The 18,300-nt window shown below is 38.3% G+C and overlaps 1 protein-coding gene across 11 annotated transcripts in view; it reads left to right on the top strand.

The window, feature by feature from the left end:
• PIEZO2 (piezo type mechanosensitive ion channel component 2) overlaps positions 1-18,300 on the top strand; it is a 320,203-nt gene that overhangs the window by 230,148 nt on the left and 71,755 nt on the right. For 10 of the 11 annotated variants that reach the window (XM_083826665.1, XM_083826663.1, XM_083826662.1 and 7 more), the window contains 9 exons: positions 1,234-1,357; positions 2,973-3,214; positions 3,974-4,122; positions 4,875-5,048; positions 12,165-12,197; positions 12,539-12,777; positions 15,637-15,797; positions 16,733-16,909; positions 17,087-17,212. In XM_083826665.1, coding sequence (XP_083682791.1) covers positions 1,234-1,357; positions 2,973-3,214; positions 3,974-4,122; positions 4,875-5,048; positions 12,165-12,197; positions 12,539-12,777; positions 15,637-15,797; positions 16,733-16,909; positions 17,087-17,212 — 1,425 coding nt within the window. The remainder of the gene's footprint in view (positions 1-1,233; positions 1,358-2,972; positions 3,215-3,973; positions 4,123-4,874; positions 5,049-12,164; positions 12,198-12,538; positions 12,778-15,636; positions 15,798-16,732; positions 16,910-17,086; positions 17,213-18,300) is intronic. The other variant, XM_083826664.1, reaches the window with a different exon arrangement.

Below are 18,300 nucleotides of genomic sequence, written 5' to 3'. Positions count from 1 at the left end.
AGAATGTTTGAGGTTGGAAGGGACCTCTACAAGTCACCTGGTAAATGAAGCAGTGAGGTAGAGCAAGTCATGGCAGAGTAGTCTGTACTTTACAATATCAAATGTTTGTGTCTCAAAAATCAGAGCTCCAGCAGTTTATCTGGAGGAAGAGTTGTGACAATTCACACAGGCTGAGGATCTTCTGCTTCAGCTCACTGTTAGCCACAGTGCCAGAGAAAGCAGCTGTTGCTAGCCTGGGACTTCACCTGTCTCCCATGAAGTACTTGCATATTAGATGAAAAACAGGAGAGCTCTGCTTTATACTACTGGCCTTGTCATTTTGTTGCGTATAAACTAGTTGGCTTTTACATGTTTCCTGTCTGAGATTTTATTCTTTTATCTGATAAGGTAGTGAAATAAGTCCTTGTTCTGCACCACTATAGAAACTTTGCAAAACGTAAATATGAAATCAAGAATTTGATAGGTAACATGCCATTTTCTGAATTTTGGCTGTCTCTAAGTGTTGTAAGCTGTTGAATTCAGCTTTTTGCAAAACAAAGAAATGCACTCTTCATTAAAGAGATGTATTTCTAAGGTATCCTTCTTTTGTGGAGTTATCAACTTCAATCTCTTCCAAGAATTAAGAGCCATCTCGTATTTGTAAGTGCTCCAAATGCAAGGCACGTACAGTTGGCTATGCCTTTTGTAACTTCAAGACACACAAAGATTATTTTTTTTTTTAATTAATTGCTCTTAAGCACTTGAAGTACCAAAGCTCCTAAATCTCTTGATTTAGGATATACCAAACCTAATGACAATACACTTACCTGCCAGTGCTTCTTCATAAAGAGGAAATGAACAAAAATGGGCAGATGGAAATTATGCCAGGCCATATATAAAGAGAAGATCCTTAAACTTATAAGACAGGAGTTAAAAAATGAATAGAATAAGGTAGAATAGAACTGTATAGGTAAGTAAATTTAAGAAAAGATGCAGAGTGAAAAGTTAATGGAAAAGTGCAAATCATAGAACCATAACACCATTCAGGTCGGATGAAATAAATTTGTGTTTAATGCAGGGTGTTTCCTAAATAACAATTTCCACAAAGGTGCACTTTGACACTTATGACATTATTGCTATTTTCCAATAGACAGAAAAAGCAAAAGCATGCAAAATTTATGAATACATGTTTGCAGTAGCAGGATATAGGTTATACAATTAGCCTGTTGTTTTCGTTTTGATTTTTGTTTGCAGATCCTTTTCACGATTACTTTCTGGCTACTGCTTAGGCAACACCTCACTGAACAGAAAGCACTTCAGCTGAAAGAAGCTACTTTATCTGAGGTCAAAGTCAGAAGTGAAGAAGATGAAGAAAAAGGTAAAGTCATGTCCAATTTATTAGAGTCCTTCAGTCACAATAGAAGTTTCAGTTACTCTGTTTCCTAATACAGAAATCAATTAGCAAGATACCTGTTATTAGCTAAGGAAGATATTATAAAACCATGTGCAACTGTCTCTCAGTGGATATAAAAACAAAATAGCTTTGAACTTCAGAAAATCCAAACAAATGAAAATTCTCATTACTGTTGAACTGCAAAATATGAAAGATAAATGAAATGACTCGTTTGAAAAATGCCATGGAACTTTCTAAGAATCAGTTTATTCCCATTTCCCAAGCTCAAACTAGCAGATGAGTTGCTGTGGGAGTTTAACCACAAGAGGAGAAAAGTTTCCAGAGGAAAAATCAGTTATTAATTTCCTTGCAAGTTGTTGTGCTTGTGCATAAAGACTTGTACAAAAACCAGAAGTTAAACTACTAATTTCAGTGGGAGAAAAGCATGTATATTTTCAGTGTGGGGGCTCATGCAACCAGAAGCATACCTGACAGCAAAGTTGACAGCTGCATTTTCGGCTAATCCGACAGCTCAGTGACCTGTTCCCTCTTTTGATGCTGGGCACATCTTCTCCCAAATATTCGTTGCCCTTTTCTGTCTCTCTGGATTCTGATCTGAATCTGCTCAATTCACTGAAATGGTAGAAAGCCAGATTGTGATGTAGTTTCCTGTTTGATTAACTACAGTGTTTGGCTCAGTAAAGCATCTGGTCAGTGTCAGAGCTGGACACTGCAAGGATTTGAAAGGTAAGAACAAGGAAGGAGTCTGAGGAAAGGACTGCAAGTTGGAGAAAAGGACTGGGCAATACTTTTGGTGGTGAAGTCTCAATATTGTTCTCAATGTAAAGGATAACATTACAGCTGCATGCTGTGAACTTGACAAGCTCTGTTACCTGGGTATTTGCTCATGTGTACCTGCTCTCAGGGGAACACCTACCCTGCCATCCACAAGCCTCCCAAGGTGAATAAATGAGGAATCCTGACCTCCTTGTAAGGCAAAAGCAGTTTGTCTTTTCTGCAGTCATTTAGGTACAGTAGAAGAAGCTGGAAAAGTGGTAGTTTCTTTGAAAAAATGTCAGTGCAGCATTTATATTTTTTAAGCTTCTTTGGTTTTATGTTAATGTTTTCTCTCGCTTGTGGTTTTTTGGAGGAAACCGCAGTATTCTCTTAAGGACATTCATCCCTTTAAACTCAAGAAGAGAGATTTTCTGGTGGTGCTAGTGGTTTCTTTGTTTTCCAGTTTAAAAAATGCTTGCCTGGGAGTAAAGTTAGTCCCATGGATAGTATTTTGGCTGTTATCTGTTATACAGTCTTTGGGCTCCAATTTTCCACTACAGCTACCTGTATATCAGGCAAAGTGAAGAGTGGTGTTTGGACATAGAGCAATATGCCATATAGCTCTAGGAGCAGGTTGAGGCTCATATGAACTTAAAATTCTCTCCTTTGCTCTGGAGGCATGACAGTGATTCAGAAATACAGTCTCTTGTTGTGAATAGTGTCTTTAAGTTTCTGTTCTGTGTGCAGAGAGTCTACTTTCCATCCATTTTGATTCTTATTAAAGTCCCCAAAATAGAGGTCAAATGTAACTCTGTACTTGCAGAAGAGGAGTTGCAAGAGGGAGAAGTGGCAGAAGAAGAAGAGGAGGAGGAGGAGGAGGAAGATGATGATGAGGATGAACAGGATATTATGAAAGTTCTGGGGAAGCTGGTGATGGCTATGTTCATCAAGTACTGGATTTACGTCTGTGGGGGCATGTTCTTCTTTGTCAGCTTTGAGGGTAGAATTGTCATGTACAAAATCATCTATATGGTACTCTTCCTGTTCTGTGTGGCCCTCTACCAGGTAAGTGAGGACAATTTTAATAATTTTAATATATTTAATATATTTTAATATATTTTAATATATTTTAATTTTAATATTTATATTTTAATATTTAATAAATATTTTAATAATTTTGTCCTTGAATACAATGTTTCATACCTTTAACTTGGTGGTAAAGTAGCTTTGATAGAATTTGTAAACAGTGTATTTGTTCGTTAGCTAGATAAAACATAATAGTAATAAGATCATTTGAATGGGTTGATTAAGACATTCTCATTTGATTTTGGTTATAATGACAGGCAAAGTGCACAAAAATTAGATGCTATTAGATAATATATATGATACACTTTGCCTGTGGGACTCCACCCCACATGAGTGAAAACTGTGGAAACTGTATGGGAAAGATTTGGACCTTGCATATCCTACACAGCCACCAGTTTTAGAGATTGTCCACACAGCTTCCACAGCCATGGAGCATGCAGTCCCTCTCTTCCTGCACTTTCATCACCTAATGTTGATGAAACTGAGTGACTGAAGCTGTCCTTGGTCTTTATGTTTGTGCCCATGTCCCAAAAGACACTTCTGCATGGAAGTCTGTACTTGGGTGCATACGTACCAGGAGTAAGAACTTTATCACAAAGATTCGTGTCTGCAGTTTACTTCAGGCCAGCTAGGAAGAGTAATATTCTTAGCCTTTGTTTTCCAGTACAGCTTCGTCAGTATTTTTATCAGTGTCCTTGCCTTGAGCTTCTTTTAAATTCCTTAGTGTGTGATTTTCAGGTGCACTATGAATGGTGGAGAAGGATTTTAAAGTACTTTTGGATGTCAGTGGTTGTTTACACGATGTTGGTACTTATCTTCATCTATACATACCAGTTTGAGTCTTTCCCTGGGTTGTGGAAGAACATGACGGGCCTGGATGAAAACAAGTAAGTGTTTTCATTTCATTTATTTTTTTTCCATTGGACTTTTGAGTTTGATGTGCTCTGAGAGCACTCTTCCTTCTTGTAGTGGAAAAATGTCATGAGACCATCCCCAGACATAGTTGACTAAGCACTCAGCTCTGAAGCTGTAGGTTTATTGGTGTAGCAACAGAGATGAGAAAGGGCATGAAAAGGGCTCAGAGAGTCATATTTTCCCCTATCTGCTGTCAAGGCCTTCCCAGTGTTGGCAGTACAGCACCTATACTTTTCTCTCTTTGACCATAGGAGCAAGATCTGGGGATAGCCTAAGGGTAGATTTACAGGATGTCTGATGCTGATGAAGATGGACTAGCATTCCTGCTAATGAGGAGGGCTGTGTTTCTTCCTCCTCATGATGTATAGGGCGTTCCTCAACAGGAGTTTACATGAGAAATTATATGCAATATGAGTGGATCTTCAGTGCAGTACTTTCAGCCAGAGACAACCCATCTGGTTCCTGAAAAGAGAGTTGTGGCAGGGCTGGTTCATTTGGCTCTGTACATTTACAGTATCTTTCTACATTACTAAGGCCAAATACAAGACATATACATTGTAAAACTTTCTAGTTTAGAAGAATCTAAAGATGTAAAAACACAGAACAAGTACCAGCCCTTGTTTCCCTTTGCAAATGATTAGTAATAATGTCTCATGACAAGGAAAAGATTTTGGTGTGAAGAGATGACTTAGTGGCTTACTTTTTTTTTTTTTTTTTTTTCCAGACTAGAAGACCTTGGTTTAAAAAGGTTTTCTGTGGCTGAGCTATTCACACGCATCTTTATCCCCACCTCCTTCTTACTGGCGTGTATCTTACACCTTCACTATTTCCATGACCGTTTCCTCCAGCTCACTGATTTAAAAGCTGTAACCAGCAAACAGGACAACACTATTTACAGGTAAAGAAATAAGTAAATGGAACTATTCATTATCTGTATGAAAATGCTGCTTCTGACTGTCTTGTAGTGCTCACTTTTCAAATGATGTTATTTACTTCTGTCATAATGACCTGGTTTAAAAACAAGGGAGAAAAAATAATCAGCATCCCTTAACACCCAGAACTGTGCTAAACAAGCCACAACTGAAGTATCATTCTTCCACCACTTTCCAATACTTGTAGAAGGTGGTGGGTTTTTTTTGTTTGTTTGTTTGTTTGTTTTCCTTCATTTGGTGGTACATTTTCAAAGGTACTGATGATATTTAGGTATTTATCTCGCTAGTGCTTTTCACCTTTACTGTGGGATAGATTCCTAATTTCTATGTGTGCCTTTTTGTAAGTCCTGTCAGTAATAAATAGTAAAACTTAATTTGCATAACTTCTGTTTTTCAATATCCATTTCGAAGGCCAAATGGAGATCAAGAGATCTTTGGCAAGTACCACATACACATTGGAAAGTTAGGCCCTTTCGTGAAGTTGAACTTTGTAAATAGAAATATCTCAAACCTGTGGTCACTCTTTAGGGTCCTGGCCCTTGGCTATGCTATCTCTTTGAGACATTCAGCATTCTCATCAAGAACTTCACTGTAATTTTTTCATGATTTTGGGACCTCACCTTCTTCAGACTTTTACTATGTTTAGCTCTTAAATGTTCTCCTACATAAAAACAAATCTGTCCTGTTTCTATATTTACATAAGCTGATAAAAAGAAAGCCAAATATTTGCTAAAAACAAAACAAATTAAACTTGACAAAATTTCCTAATAATGTTGTGGCTTACCTTTTAAAATGCCTGTTTGTATAATACTTTTTGCTTTTCTTGAATTGCTACATCCCATGGTAAATTCAAGGGTCCTTTCAGACACTCTGTGAGCACTTTCTTTGCCCATAGCAGACTTTGTGTGCAGCAGCAGTTGCAAATTAACATCTCTGAACTGGGCAGCCAAGCCCTAATACCTGAACCCACATAGATGTCTGAGCAGAAACAGTGGTTGTTCCTGGGTTGTGGCATTTGGGGAAATGTACTCTAGTTTGAGGTAACTACACAAGCTCTTTTGTAGCCTAAACACTGTGCACTATGCTGACTAACATAGAAACAGATGCCAGCTCCCAACTAGTGTGACCAGTAGGCATAAAATGGAAAAAAATCCCTGAGACAATCCCAGTGACTTTGGGCTCATGGTACAACACTCCTTGCCTGTGAAACCACTATTTGCAAATCTATTATGCATGGAAGATATCAAAATATTAGCTACTACTCTCCAAATGCTGGTGTGAAGAAAATCACTGTAAATAAAATCACATCATTCTGGAAGGATGGAACAATAATACTAAAGACAAAGAATGTTTTCAATGTCTTGCTGAGAACACAAAAAAAAATAAAGAGGAGATTAGTATCAGAAAATAAGGTTGTAGGATATGGATTTTTTTTTTCTGTAGTGAGTGATATTTTTGCCAGGAGTAAGTATCCTTGAGACAGAGCTGAAAGTAAACATCTGCTGTTGCAACAGGTCTTTTAGGACTTTTCTTAAGCAAAGTGGCAAGTGAAAAGGATTCTGTGATAACATAAGGTTTTTTTGCCTTGCTAATATAATCTTTTAAGTCTAAATGTAATACTAGATTGTATGGAACTTTCATATAACTAGCTAGATACTTGTAACTCTTAAATGCGGTTAATGTGCTACATTTGCCATTTCACAGTATTTCAAAGTCATAGTTGCCATGTGTATCATTTGTGTTCTGCAGAATTTGTCCAATACCCAAATCAGAACACATTTTCTGCTTTGTACTACCACAAACACTGCCTGATATATCAAGAGCCTGTTGTTTCCTTCCCCATTCATGCAATAAATCAATACGGAGGATTAGCAGACTTTAAAATTCAAACATCCAGGATAGGACAGGGTAGGAATTGCACTGACATTTGTACTGGTGATGCATAAAACTGGATAAGACTGAGCACAACAACAACAAGCTACAGCTCAACAGTAATGTTATAAATAGAAAAAAGTTGCAGGCAAAACTAAATCAGATTAAAGACTCATGTCTAAAGCTTCAGTTGTCCCTTTTGCTTTGATAACACTAGCTTTCACTCAACAGCTAGTTTACCTTTCAAGATTACTTTTATGCTGCTTCTGTTACAACAGAAAAAAAAATAAAGAAAATGATCTTTAATTTTCAGTAAGAAGACAGAACTCAGTCCTTTTAACAGGAAACATAATAAACCAACCACAACAAGTATGAGCTAGTCATGAGACTAACAGAGAAAGCAGCTTCTGCTCCTCCATCTGCCCCTGAGCTGAAATGTACGGTTGTGGTATTATGTTTGTGTCTAACTGAAGACTCATGTTAAGGTTGCTGAGACTGTTCATGCATTAAGATACTGCCTCACATGAGCAAAGTTTGTGGAGTGAGTTCAAGAGTACAGCTCTGCCAGCCACAAATAGAGGGGGCAGAACCTGGCAGACTGGAATGGGCAGGGTGAGATGCTTCTTGCTGTAGGTGGCAGAACTGAGTGGGTCAGTATTACACTTGTGAGAAAAAGAAAAATCCTCTGATTAGGGCTTTTCAAGATCATTTCCTTGCTGCATGATGAATTATGATGTAGTGATGATACAGGTTGTGAGGCAGATAATTTCTATGGTATGATGCTCCAATATAATCATCTTTAATAAAGAAGGAAAATATCTGTTTTTTTAAATGTACAGAATAATGTTACTTGAAGCTGTACTCTCATTTTGGGGTCTATGTATAGTGCCTGCAGTTCTAACTGAAGTTACATACAGTCTAAATGTCTAAGTATTATTGGATTTACAAGCTTTCTAGACTTTTCACTGCATGGGTGTACATTAAGCTTTCAGGTTGTGTTTTGTTATGACAATGTGTCTCTTGCTAGACAGGAAAGTGCATTCATTCCTATTTAACAGTTTCCTTTTCTCTCTCTCTAATTCATTTTCCACTGTCATTTCATGCATTCTTGTACTTTCATCTCCCACCTCATAGCCATGCCAAAGTCAATGGCCGTGTTTATCTAATAATAAATAGGTGGGTACCTCAAACTTTCCTTTCCTTTAAAAAAATATGCCTTAACTTGTTTGTTACTTATTAATTGCCTTACAGCAAAATATGTTGATGCTGCACTGTACTGTAAAATAAACAGGGAGAAAATGTTGTTCAGGTATTGTAGTCTTGTAAAGCTGGTGAAGCAGTTAATAAATCTCTCCTGCATATTTATATGTTGTGAGTTCATCTCCCAGTTGGGATTCTTCTCTTAAACTTTGCCCATGTCTCAATACAGGAATAATAGATGCTATTTGTAATTGGCTGCAGACAATAGACTTGGTTGAGGAGGCTCGTTTACCTACCCTTTGTCTGTGCATGGAAAGATGCATGCCTGCATGCACACACATCTGCGCATACACACACATCCCTGACTACCTCACAAGCTCTTAAGAAAGGAATTTTTTGGGTCAAGTCAATTAAATGTACAGTATGTATTTATTTTCAAGAAAAATACGAGTTTGTACTCATATACATCCCATACACTAAAGCCATTGCATGCTACAGCTGTTAATTTGTAGACAAAGTTGGGTGCTACAGGATCCGAACTGTGAAATTCCATGTTGTCTTCATAGCTATCCCTTTTTACATGGCATCTTGAAAACAGTACCATAAAGGAGATTTCTTCCAGAATATTTAACTGGAGTAAGCATGGACTTTTGTATAATCAGCTCTGAGAATAGAAGAACTTGTCACCGGCCTGTAGGAAACCCATTTGACAAGAAGTGTTGGGAATGGTGTGGTCAGGTGGCTCGGTGAGGGCCAGCAAGCCGAGAACTGAGGGGCACGGCCAGGAGTCAAGGCTGGGCTCTCACCTGGGGGGATTCAGCAATGCAGTGAGCCCAGTGAGCTCCCAGCAAGTCCATAGCAATGCAGCAAATGTGAGGTGAAGGCGAGGAGTCAGTCTGCGTGGCAGGCCTATGGTCAGGGAGGTACCAGAGTAGGCACTGACACAGCTACAATGGCAGGACCCTCAGCATGAAGGCAGCTCCCCAAGGAAGGAGAGGGGAATCCCTGTGCTGAGGCTTCCTTGCATGTCCCCCAGCATGTATCAGCTCAGCACATTATCAGCCATCCAGCCCTGGGGGCATGCAGACAAAACCCCTGCAAGGGGGAAGAAAGCGCTCGGGGTCCTGCTGTACCACTAAAGGTACAGATGGCACTGTGTACTCAGTTTGAACCATGCATGACATATTCAAGAGATGGCATGCTGATGTTCTGTGGAGCAGGAAGCTTTCTGTTGTGAAGGCTGTGCATGACAGATAACCCCAGAGATCGTTTTCAGCAAGTAAATTTCAAGCAATTCATAAACCAATTACAAGAAAATAATCAAAGGTATAAGATGCTTCATAATGCATCCAATAATTTGTTACCAATTTATCTGCTGCTTTAGCAAATTAATAAACAGATGAATATTAGGACTTCAGCAAGGACCTGGGGCACATGCCTGATTTTAATGCCATTGAAATTGCTTTGATGCCTAAAACTAGATGCACTAGTATACCTTTCTTTATTGATACCATGTTTAGTGAACTTGAGGGTAAGAAATGTTCGCAGTTAAAAGCATTAGTGGCTGTACCTTCAAGGCTGTCTTATTATTCAGTTATGTGTCTTCCTAAGTATCAAGCACAATATCTTTGTGTTATTTGGGATAATTTCCCACCAGTGTATGCTTTCCAGCTTAGCTGGAACACCTGACTAGCTGTGAAGCCTGTACAGATAGCTTGTCAGAGATGTTCTAAACTTCGGCAGTTTTTATACACTGATATCTCAGTGTTGCCTATTACATGATGTCATGTGATCTTATAATTAAAAAACAAATAAATAAAAGAGGAGCAACAACTCTAGGAATAAATGAGAAGGTCTGGGAACAAAGGTTCCAACTGGACTTTAAATAGTGGACAGGGCTTTTTATCTAGCCTTTGATCTCCTGAGCACACAGTCCTGTGCCTATGCCTACTGATGTCAATAGGACTAGATACTGACGTACTGGAAATTAAGCTCATACTGAAGCTTTATCAGGTACATGCTTTTTATTGTATGTACCCTCCTGTATAACCCCATCACCTGCTGGATATGAACGGGAGTTATATGGCGAAGAGAAAGATTAGTTCACCCATACTAAATCCTATAGGATTCCTGTTCTTCTTTCCAGTTTACACTGAAGTAAGTCAGTAAGTTCTTAATTTACACCAGTGTGAATGTAGATTTTTTTTCATCACAGAAGACAGTTGCAATATTCTCTCTTTAAAATCAATGCAATTGCACCTGTGCAAAACCTGTCTAGTTATAGAGATACTTTCATTTCATTGGGCATTGCCTTTAAAATGGGCTTTGATGATTTGTATTAGTTGGGGATCTCCAGAACATTCAAACTAAACCAAAAATTCATTCTCTCTTCTCTATATGTTACCCTCCTGTTGGTGCGTTATTAAGAGTTCTAGATAAATATGCAAAGTTAGATTATATCATGTTAAGGAATATTATTTTTAGTCATGTTATTGAGATTTGAATAACCTTTCAGTATATACAGTAGGTTATCTATGAAAATGAAATATATTGGCCTTATTTTCAGCAGCTGAAACTACTGAATATGTTGTTTAAAATAAGAGATTTTCAGATTATTGGACTCTGAGTTTCATAGCCTAATGATGAGTGGTTTTAGTAAACATTTTCATGGATGTATTTATTCAGTGAGAATTTTGGGACCTTGACTGTTTTGTTAAGCTTCTATCTGTCAGCTATCTTTTCTGTATTTTTTGGCAATTTTTATGATGATACTTTTTCAGCATTGTTTAGTCAAATTTCTGTAGCTGTTCCCTCATTTGAACCACCAAAATTTCCAAATTAAAGAAAACCAAATACTAGAAAAGTACGTCTGCTTATTTGACTTTCTCATTAACTGCTTAGCCTATGACCTTTTTTTTTTATTATTTATCAGGTGTTTAAATATAGATTTAGTTTCTGGAACCATAAAAATCCTAGTTAAAATTGGAAGAATTTACTGTCTAAATGGTCATATGCCAGATTTTCACGTCATGAAAAATGAAGCCCCAAGATAGTAGGACAACATATTAAATTTACTTGTAGTTCTTCAGGAACAGTCTAACAGATGTTTAAAAATATACTTAGTAATTTCAATAGCATAACTAACATTAAGTTACCTGATCATAAAGATATGCACTTGCCAAAGAGATTTTATTGCAAGAAGTCCTATTCAGAGGGACTATTTATGGCACTAAACTCTAAAGGTGGGTTTTATGCTAATATGGGAGTTGAGTCCCAGCTCAACTCCTCAACTGAGGGGAAAAAAATGAAAATTGAAAACTTTCATCTGAAATAATAAGATAATGTCTATTTTCTTTGAAAAGGCAAAAGAAAAGCTGGATAAGCCTCAGAATAATTTGCACCATGGCAATACAGAAATATCATTTCTGTGTTAAATGAGTTGTATCCCCATTTTTGTAGTCTGAAAATTACTAAGAGACTAAGTATGAGGTAGTTATAAATTAAACTCTATGTGAGATGTAGAAAAGAGAGAGAATGAATGTCCCTAGCAAAGAAAGACCTGATAAAATATACTGAAGCCACAGCCATGGAATTTTTTGCTTCCATTTTTTCATAAGCCTATAGCTGAAGAACACTTGCAAATTCCTTGGCTTCGCTTGGCTTCTCCCATTTTTAAATAGGAAGAAGGTGAAAATGCCTTTACAGTGATCAGTCAGATACTTGTGATGATCCAGCTGCATTACAGATGACATGGGACAGCACTGATCATGTTTAGCACTCATGTAAATAGGTTGCCCCCTTTCCATCCGTGCTGCAGTTCCCTGTTTCTTTATAGAAGCACCCTGTGAATGTCATGATGGCACGCTCTTGGCATCAGAAAGCTTCTGCAGATGGAGTAGGAGAATGCTTTATTACTTGTGATGTAGCATGACATATTCGTCAATGACCTTCTTCTGTAACCCCTCTGTTCTCATCTCCCTTTTTCTTTCTGTTCCAATTACTTTGAGCAGCCTCAAGAAAAAATTACCAAACCAACAAAATGAGTAAGTCCCCTGTGAAGTCATGAAATGTTTGCTCTTAAACAATGTCATTTCATGCTTCTACATCTTAAACTCTGACCATTTTCTCCAGTGGGGAAAATGTCAAGTTTAAGTGTCAATACCACTCATTACTAACTAACCATTAGTATCTGAGTGAGAAGTAGTTACTAATACATTCCAACTCAATTTGCAGTGTGTGTTTGGAGAAAGTACCAGAATCATTAACTTTTCCGCTTCTAAGGCATTTTCCATGAAAAAATAATTTTTTTTCTAGTTATACATCTTGAAAAAGATTGCAATGTCATTACTGTTAAGTTTGCTGACATGTTACTATTTACCAACAGACTGGTGCACCAAGATGGAAGCCTGCCTGACATAACTATGATGAATTTAACAGCCAGCAGTGAAAAGGAAGAGGATAAAATGCTGAAAGAGGCTGGTGAGAAAAGAATGGAAGAGCCAGATGGGGAGGGAGGGAAAGGGAGGGCAGAAAAAGGAAAAGAAGAAGAAGAGAAGGATGGCGACAAGGAAGAAGATGATGATGATGATGAAGACAATGAGTCAGAGGAAGAAGAAACTACAGGTAAGCTCTGCAGATTAAGAATTTTGCCTTCCTCAGCCTTAGGTAACAGTGGTAGCAGATGGCTCATTCTTGGCCATCTCTACTCACTTCAATTATCACATTTTCCTTCTAATTTTACATAGGGTCTTTGCCAAAGCAGCCTGAACTGAGCAGATGGCTACTTGTCAATTATTCAACAGGCTGCAGGTTTTTCTAGGGAAAAATCATACTATTTCTGTAGGATGCCAAGAGAATGAAAACAACAACAGCAACAAAAAACTTTTTTTAAAGAGTGAATTCTTCTCGGTATTCTGGGTTGGGTTAATACCCCAAACCTTACAAACACCTTTAGAGTGAAATCTCTTTAAGATAAAGAAAATACACATACATTTTTAATCTCTGATACTGCATGCTTTCAAGGCATTTCAATTCAGAAGTTCCAAATGGCTTTACTTCATTATTCATGTGCACATTAGTGTCATATTTTTCACTTCTGAATATAGAATGTGTAATTGATGCCAGATGAACATAAAAATGCTTAAGGGCAGACATGGGTAGTGCTGATGTTGTCATTCTTGATATTGCTAGTATGAACTCCTAGCTTGAATTATTTCCAAAACTCTGTTAGGAATATGAGCCATGAGTGAAAACCAGGGAGAGGCATTTAAAACACCCAAGCTGTACTGTCCAGAAATATCCTTACCACAGATTTGGTCGTTTTTGTCAATATTTATAGGACTGTGACACATAAATAGAGACAGGGTCTTTGTCAAGGCAGAATGGCAGTGCGTTTGGCTTAGCTGCCCCATGGGAGCTCAGCTGCAACTATTTCTCTTTCCTGGCTGGGACATCTTCCCTCACAGAGATGTTCATAGGACATGGAAACCTTTCTTGGCCAGTTTTCATGTGGTCTCTGAGGAGTGATGAGTTTGTTGCACGCTGGCCATCCCCACATACCAGAAGGGCTGAGGATGGAGGCCATCTGTTGAAGGTTACCCTGTGCAAACATGCAAACAGGAAAGTGGGGAGCTGCAGCCTTCTCCCTAGGGCCCCCCCTGCACTGCAGTGAGTGGGGCTTGGCAATAGCATGAGATGCTGCTTGCCAGTGTGTGATCCATCCTTAAGCTGCACATGCATTTATTTCTACCAAAGAGTTGCATCACTGTTAAATGACCATGGCCATATGTCTGATTTTTATCATTATTTTAACATGTTCATGTGTGCAGACTTTGTTGTACAGTGATGTACAATTTTTCAATGAGTGGAATCAGGACTGTACCTTATCCTCTGGGCATGTGGTGTTTTGACATGCTAGACAGAGCTCGCTGAAAGACCTCCTCTGCCCTGCTCCACTTCACTGGCACAGCCTGGATATACCTTGCATGGTGGTAATGCTGCAAATTGAAATAAATGCAATGAAAGAATGAGAGAGGACATCTATAATTCTAATTCTCTAAATACTTTCCTTAAATACACTCATCATGCTCATAAAATCACACATGTAGTATTAGAGTTCTCTTGCTAGCTTACTTTGTCAAGTTTAATTACATAATCATGCATGTACATCACTCAGTGTTTTTATTAGGATTTTCTAAGTTGTGCTTGGGGAAAAGGACAGAAGAAAAGTATAATTTGGAATTTGCATGTCAGGTATTTTTAAAATCAGCTTTTTTTCACAAGTGTGGATGTGTTTTCTCACACAAATATGTGCAGAATAACCATCTTGGTTTGCTTTATAAGCAAAATGATCGGATGACTTGAAATAATTGCATACACAAGCTGGTAACTCTTTAGTGTTTTTACCAGATTAGACAGTGACATGTTTTGGTCCCATTTTGAAATGTTTCCATCTTTGTGATTAGCTGTAAAAGTGTTCTCACAGTATGAAAAATCCTTCCTAATCTCCAAAATGCTTCTGAAACCTCTAGTACAGTGTGAAGTCTTTATGCTAATATGTAGGAGACTGATGGAACAGTTTTGTAGCCAGCCCATAAGCAAAGATGGCACTTAGAGAACACTGTTCAGTGTATGTATGACTACATATTCATATGTAATAGACATTTCTTGTTTCCACATGTTTGGTCATTGGGGTATTATTTGGGAGGATGGCTTTTGTAGCAAAACATTGTCTGTGAAGGGATACATTCACCCAGTTTCAGGATCTCAACTTGCTAGAGCTCCCTTTTCAAATGAGAGAAATATTCAACTAGACTGTAATTTACCTTACCTGTTTTAGATGTCTATCTTGGGATGGCACAAATCACACACTGGGAGGGTGTGCTGTTCTCAAGGCAGTTTAGATGACTCTGACATACAACAGCTATAATATAGCTGTCTAAAGCCATGTGACAAAAACACTTGCCATAGTGTGCGTGAATTTCTCCCAGGCTGGCTGAAAAGCTTTCTGAATAATATTCCATGCTTTCTGGAAACAGGCTGCATCTGTATCTTTCAAACATCAGATAAAATCCTGTTCTTTCTGAGCTGGATAAGGGCCAGGTCTGGAGAGTCCCAGAGCTAGTCACTTTGTGGTAATCCCTAAGCTTATGTCCAAAGACACTGGCAGAAAATGGGGCCCAAGGAGGGCTTTGCTAGAGAGAAATAGAAGCAGAATTGGCAAGGGAAGCCACCACCAGCACTTGGAAGTGGGGAAGCCTTTCAGTGAATGTGGGTCGGAAGGGAGGACACCATAGCTGAGTGGATCTCAACCGTGTTTTATCTTAGTTAACGAATGAACCATACCTTTTACCTCCTTCATGTCTTACTCTAAGGGCTAGAAGAGCAGAAGTAGAAAGCTCATTGTTCCCTGATGAAGCATTCCTTTTCACAAAGACCTTCTGTTTTTCTCCTCCCAATGGTTCTGCTTGGACATCTCTGCAGACCTAAGGAACAAGTGGCATCTGGTGATTGACCGCCTTACAGTGCTGTTTTTGAAATTCCTGGAGTATTTTCATAAGATGCAAGTCTGTGTGTGGTGGCTTTTGGAGTTGCACATCATCAAAATTGTCTCCTCTTACATCATCTGGGTCACAGTGAAAGAGGCAAGTAAACGCCTACTGTCAAAATCTTACCCATGGTGGAGGCTTGGAAGCTGCATGGTGGTACACCTGGGTGTAGGGAGAGACCTTCCTCATGTCAGACCTCACTGAAGCTGTGGCGTCCAGCTGGGCTTGTCAGCTGCTGGGGACCTGCCTTGACATTGTCTCTCACAATGATATTCTTCCTGCTCAGATATTCTCATACCTCCCCCTTTTTTCTAGATATTAAGGTTTAGTTAGTCTAGTAATCTGGACTCATGAGAAACATCTCCTTCCCTACACACGTAGTGTAAGGATGGAGGATGTAGAAGAGGACTAGGAAGAAACAGATAGGAAAATTACTTAAACTGGACCTGAAGAAACAGGAACATGGAACTGCATTTTAAGAAAAAGTGAGGACCACAGTTAGCTGTGCCCTTGGTGTGGGCAGTGTGAGTTCTCCACCTGACATAGCCATTCCTTGAACAGGGTTGTAGGACCAGAGTCCTTAAATAGCAAAATAAAATTCCCTTTTCTCACATCTTTTGGCAAAAAAAAAGAGCTCAAGAAGATGAAAGCAAGTTCCACATACACATGACTCTGTATCATCGTTTCTTTGTTTCATGTGTACTAAAGCAGCAGAATCAGCATTTGATTGCTTGTATTTGGCATCTGTTGTTTCTAGGGTGGATATGCAGTGTTGTGGGTCTAAGACTATTCATACTATGTAGGAGATAACATTCTTGCTAAAATATTAAGTTTTCTGTTCCTCACTTACCACTTTGTGTGTGTTATTGTGAATATTGTTGTAAATGTATTTTTTTAAGTATTTTTCTGTTTTTCTGTGTCCCTTTGTTTTGAGTGATTTTTATTTTTTAATTACTATGGAACAGGTCAAACTTTCTCAGTTCTCTTGTTACTTCATGTAATTTCTCTCCATCCTGTTTTTGTGTTTTCAGGTGTCTCTGTTTAACTTTGTGTTTTTAATTGCCTGGGCTCTTGCTTTGCCATATGCTCAGTTTCGCCCACTGGCATCAAGTATCTGCACTGTTTGGACATGTGTGATTATTGTCTGCAAAATGTTGTACCAGCTCACATCTATTGATCCCAGCACTTTTTCCAGTAACTGTACATTGGTGAGTATAGATGTATATTAAAAGGGTTTGACTGCTGCTTTCTTAAATGAAGAGGAAAAGGAAGCATATCAAGTATTGAAAATTACAATTCACCTGATGTATTATTGTTGATTATTATTCCAACCCCAAGCAGCCTTAAATAGATTTTTTTTATAAATCGTTGCATTTTCTTTTTAGCCTGGAGAGAACGAAACTAAGGTTGATATAGAAGAACTCAAAACCTCAATCCTCTACAGTGGTCCAGTTGATCCTGCGGAGTGGGTTGGATTGAGGAAGTCTTATCCCCTGCTCGTGTATTTAAGGGTAACTTCTTTAACTATCTGTATTGAAATATTTTCTTATTTGTGATGAATTCAGTAAAGTGAAATATAGTGCACACACAAATTAATGGAAGCTATTGAAAATTGGGAAGTACAGAGGGAAAGAAACAGCAGAAAGACGTATCTATTACATAGGTCATTTCTAGATAGGGTTCAGTACCAATTAAGATAATCTGCATGCAGAACTATTGCTTTCAGACTCTACTGTCTGTTAAAAGCACTCTAAGAAATGCAGTATTTAAGAGCTCTAAGTAATGAAAAGGTACATGGCTCTCAGGTATCACAGGACTGATGGGTCTAATTGGAGTAATTGCCTTGCATGACAGTATATGCTATAAGCAGTTAATTTTTTAAAGTGCTTATTCCTTAGCCACAGTTTGGAAAATGAAATAAGCTAAGTTAATAATTCATTCAGACACTAGTAAATTGATATCTTTTGTTTTTCTTCTTGTTTTTGGTTGATGCCTGTGACCAATATTGTACTATTCCTATCTTGATTAAAAAACCCTACTTACAATAAAAATGTATCAACTCCCAGGGAAAACCTTGCACACCCCTATGTAATTTAAGGAGTCTCCAAAATTTTGTATACACAATTTAAAGCAGTCAGAAATCTGTTAACTAATTAATAGCAGGCTTTGATCTAACAGCTGATTTATTCCTCGTTTTTTCCCTGAGAGTTTGCCTCTGTGTACTTTGTTTGTGCAGTCAATACATTAGGTGCCTCTGCCCTCACCAGATGTGCCACTGCCTCTCAATCCCTTAGACACGCATCTCCAGCAGTTAAGAATATATGTGGGGAAGTGCAATGGCTGACACAAGAGTTCTGCATGTAGGGTGAATTTGCCAAGTGGCTCAATGCTAGGAGCTTTACATCTATAAATAGATAGTACTTGGTGATTCGACACTATTCTAGAAAGGTTTTAATTGAGTTAGCAAAGAAAATGTATCCTTTATATAGAGAAATCCAGTCCAGGGCTAGACCTGAAGACCCGTCTTCAAGTCTCAATGGGTTTCCCTTATGCCCCTTAATAATAGACAGTCAAAATCTCTACATTGTTACAGTGAGGA

This window comes from Anser anser, assembly GCF_964211835.1.
Source record: "Anser anser genome assembly, chromosome: 2".
NCBI lineage: Eukaryota > Metazoa > Chordata > Aves > Anseriformes > Anatidae > Anser > Anser anser.
This window is presented reverse-complemented; position numbering and strand designations above follow the sequence as displayed.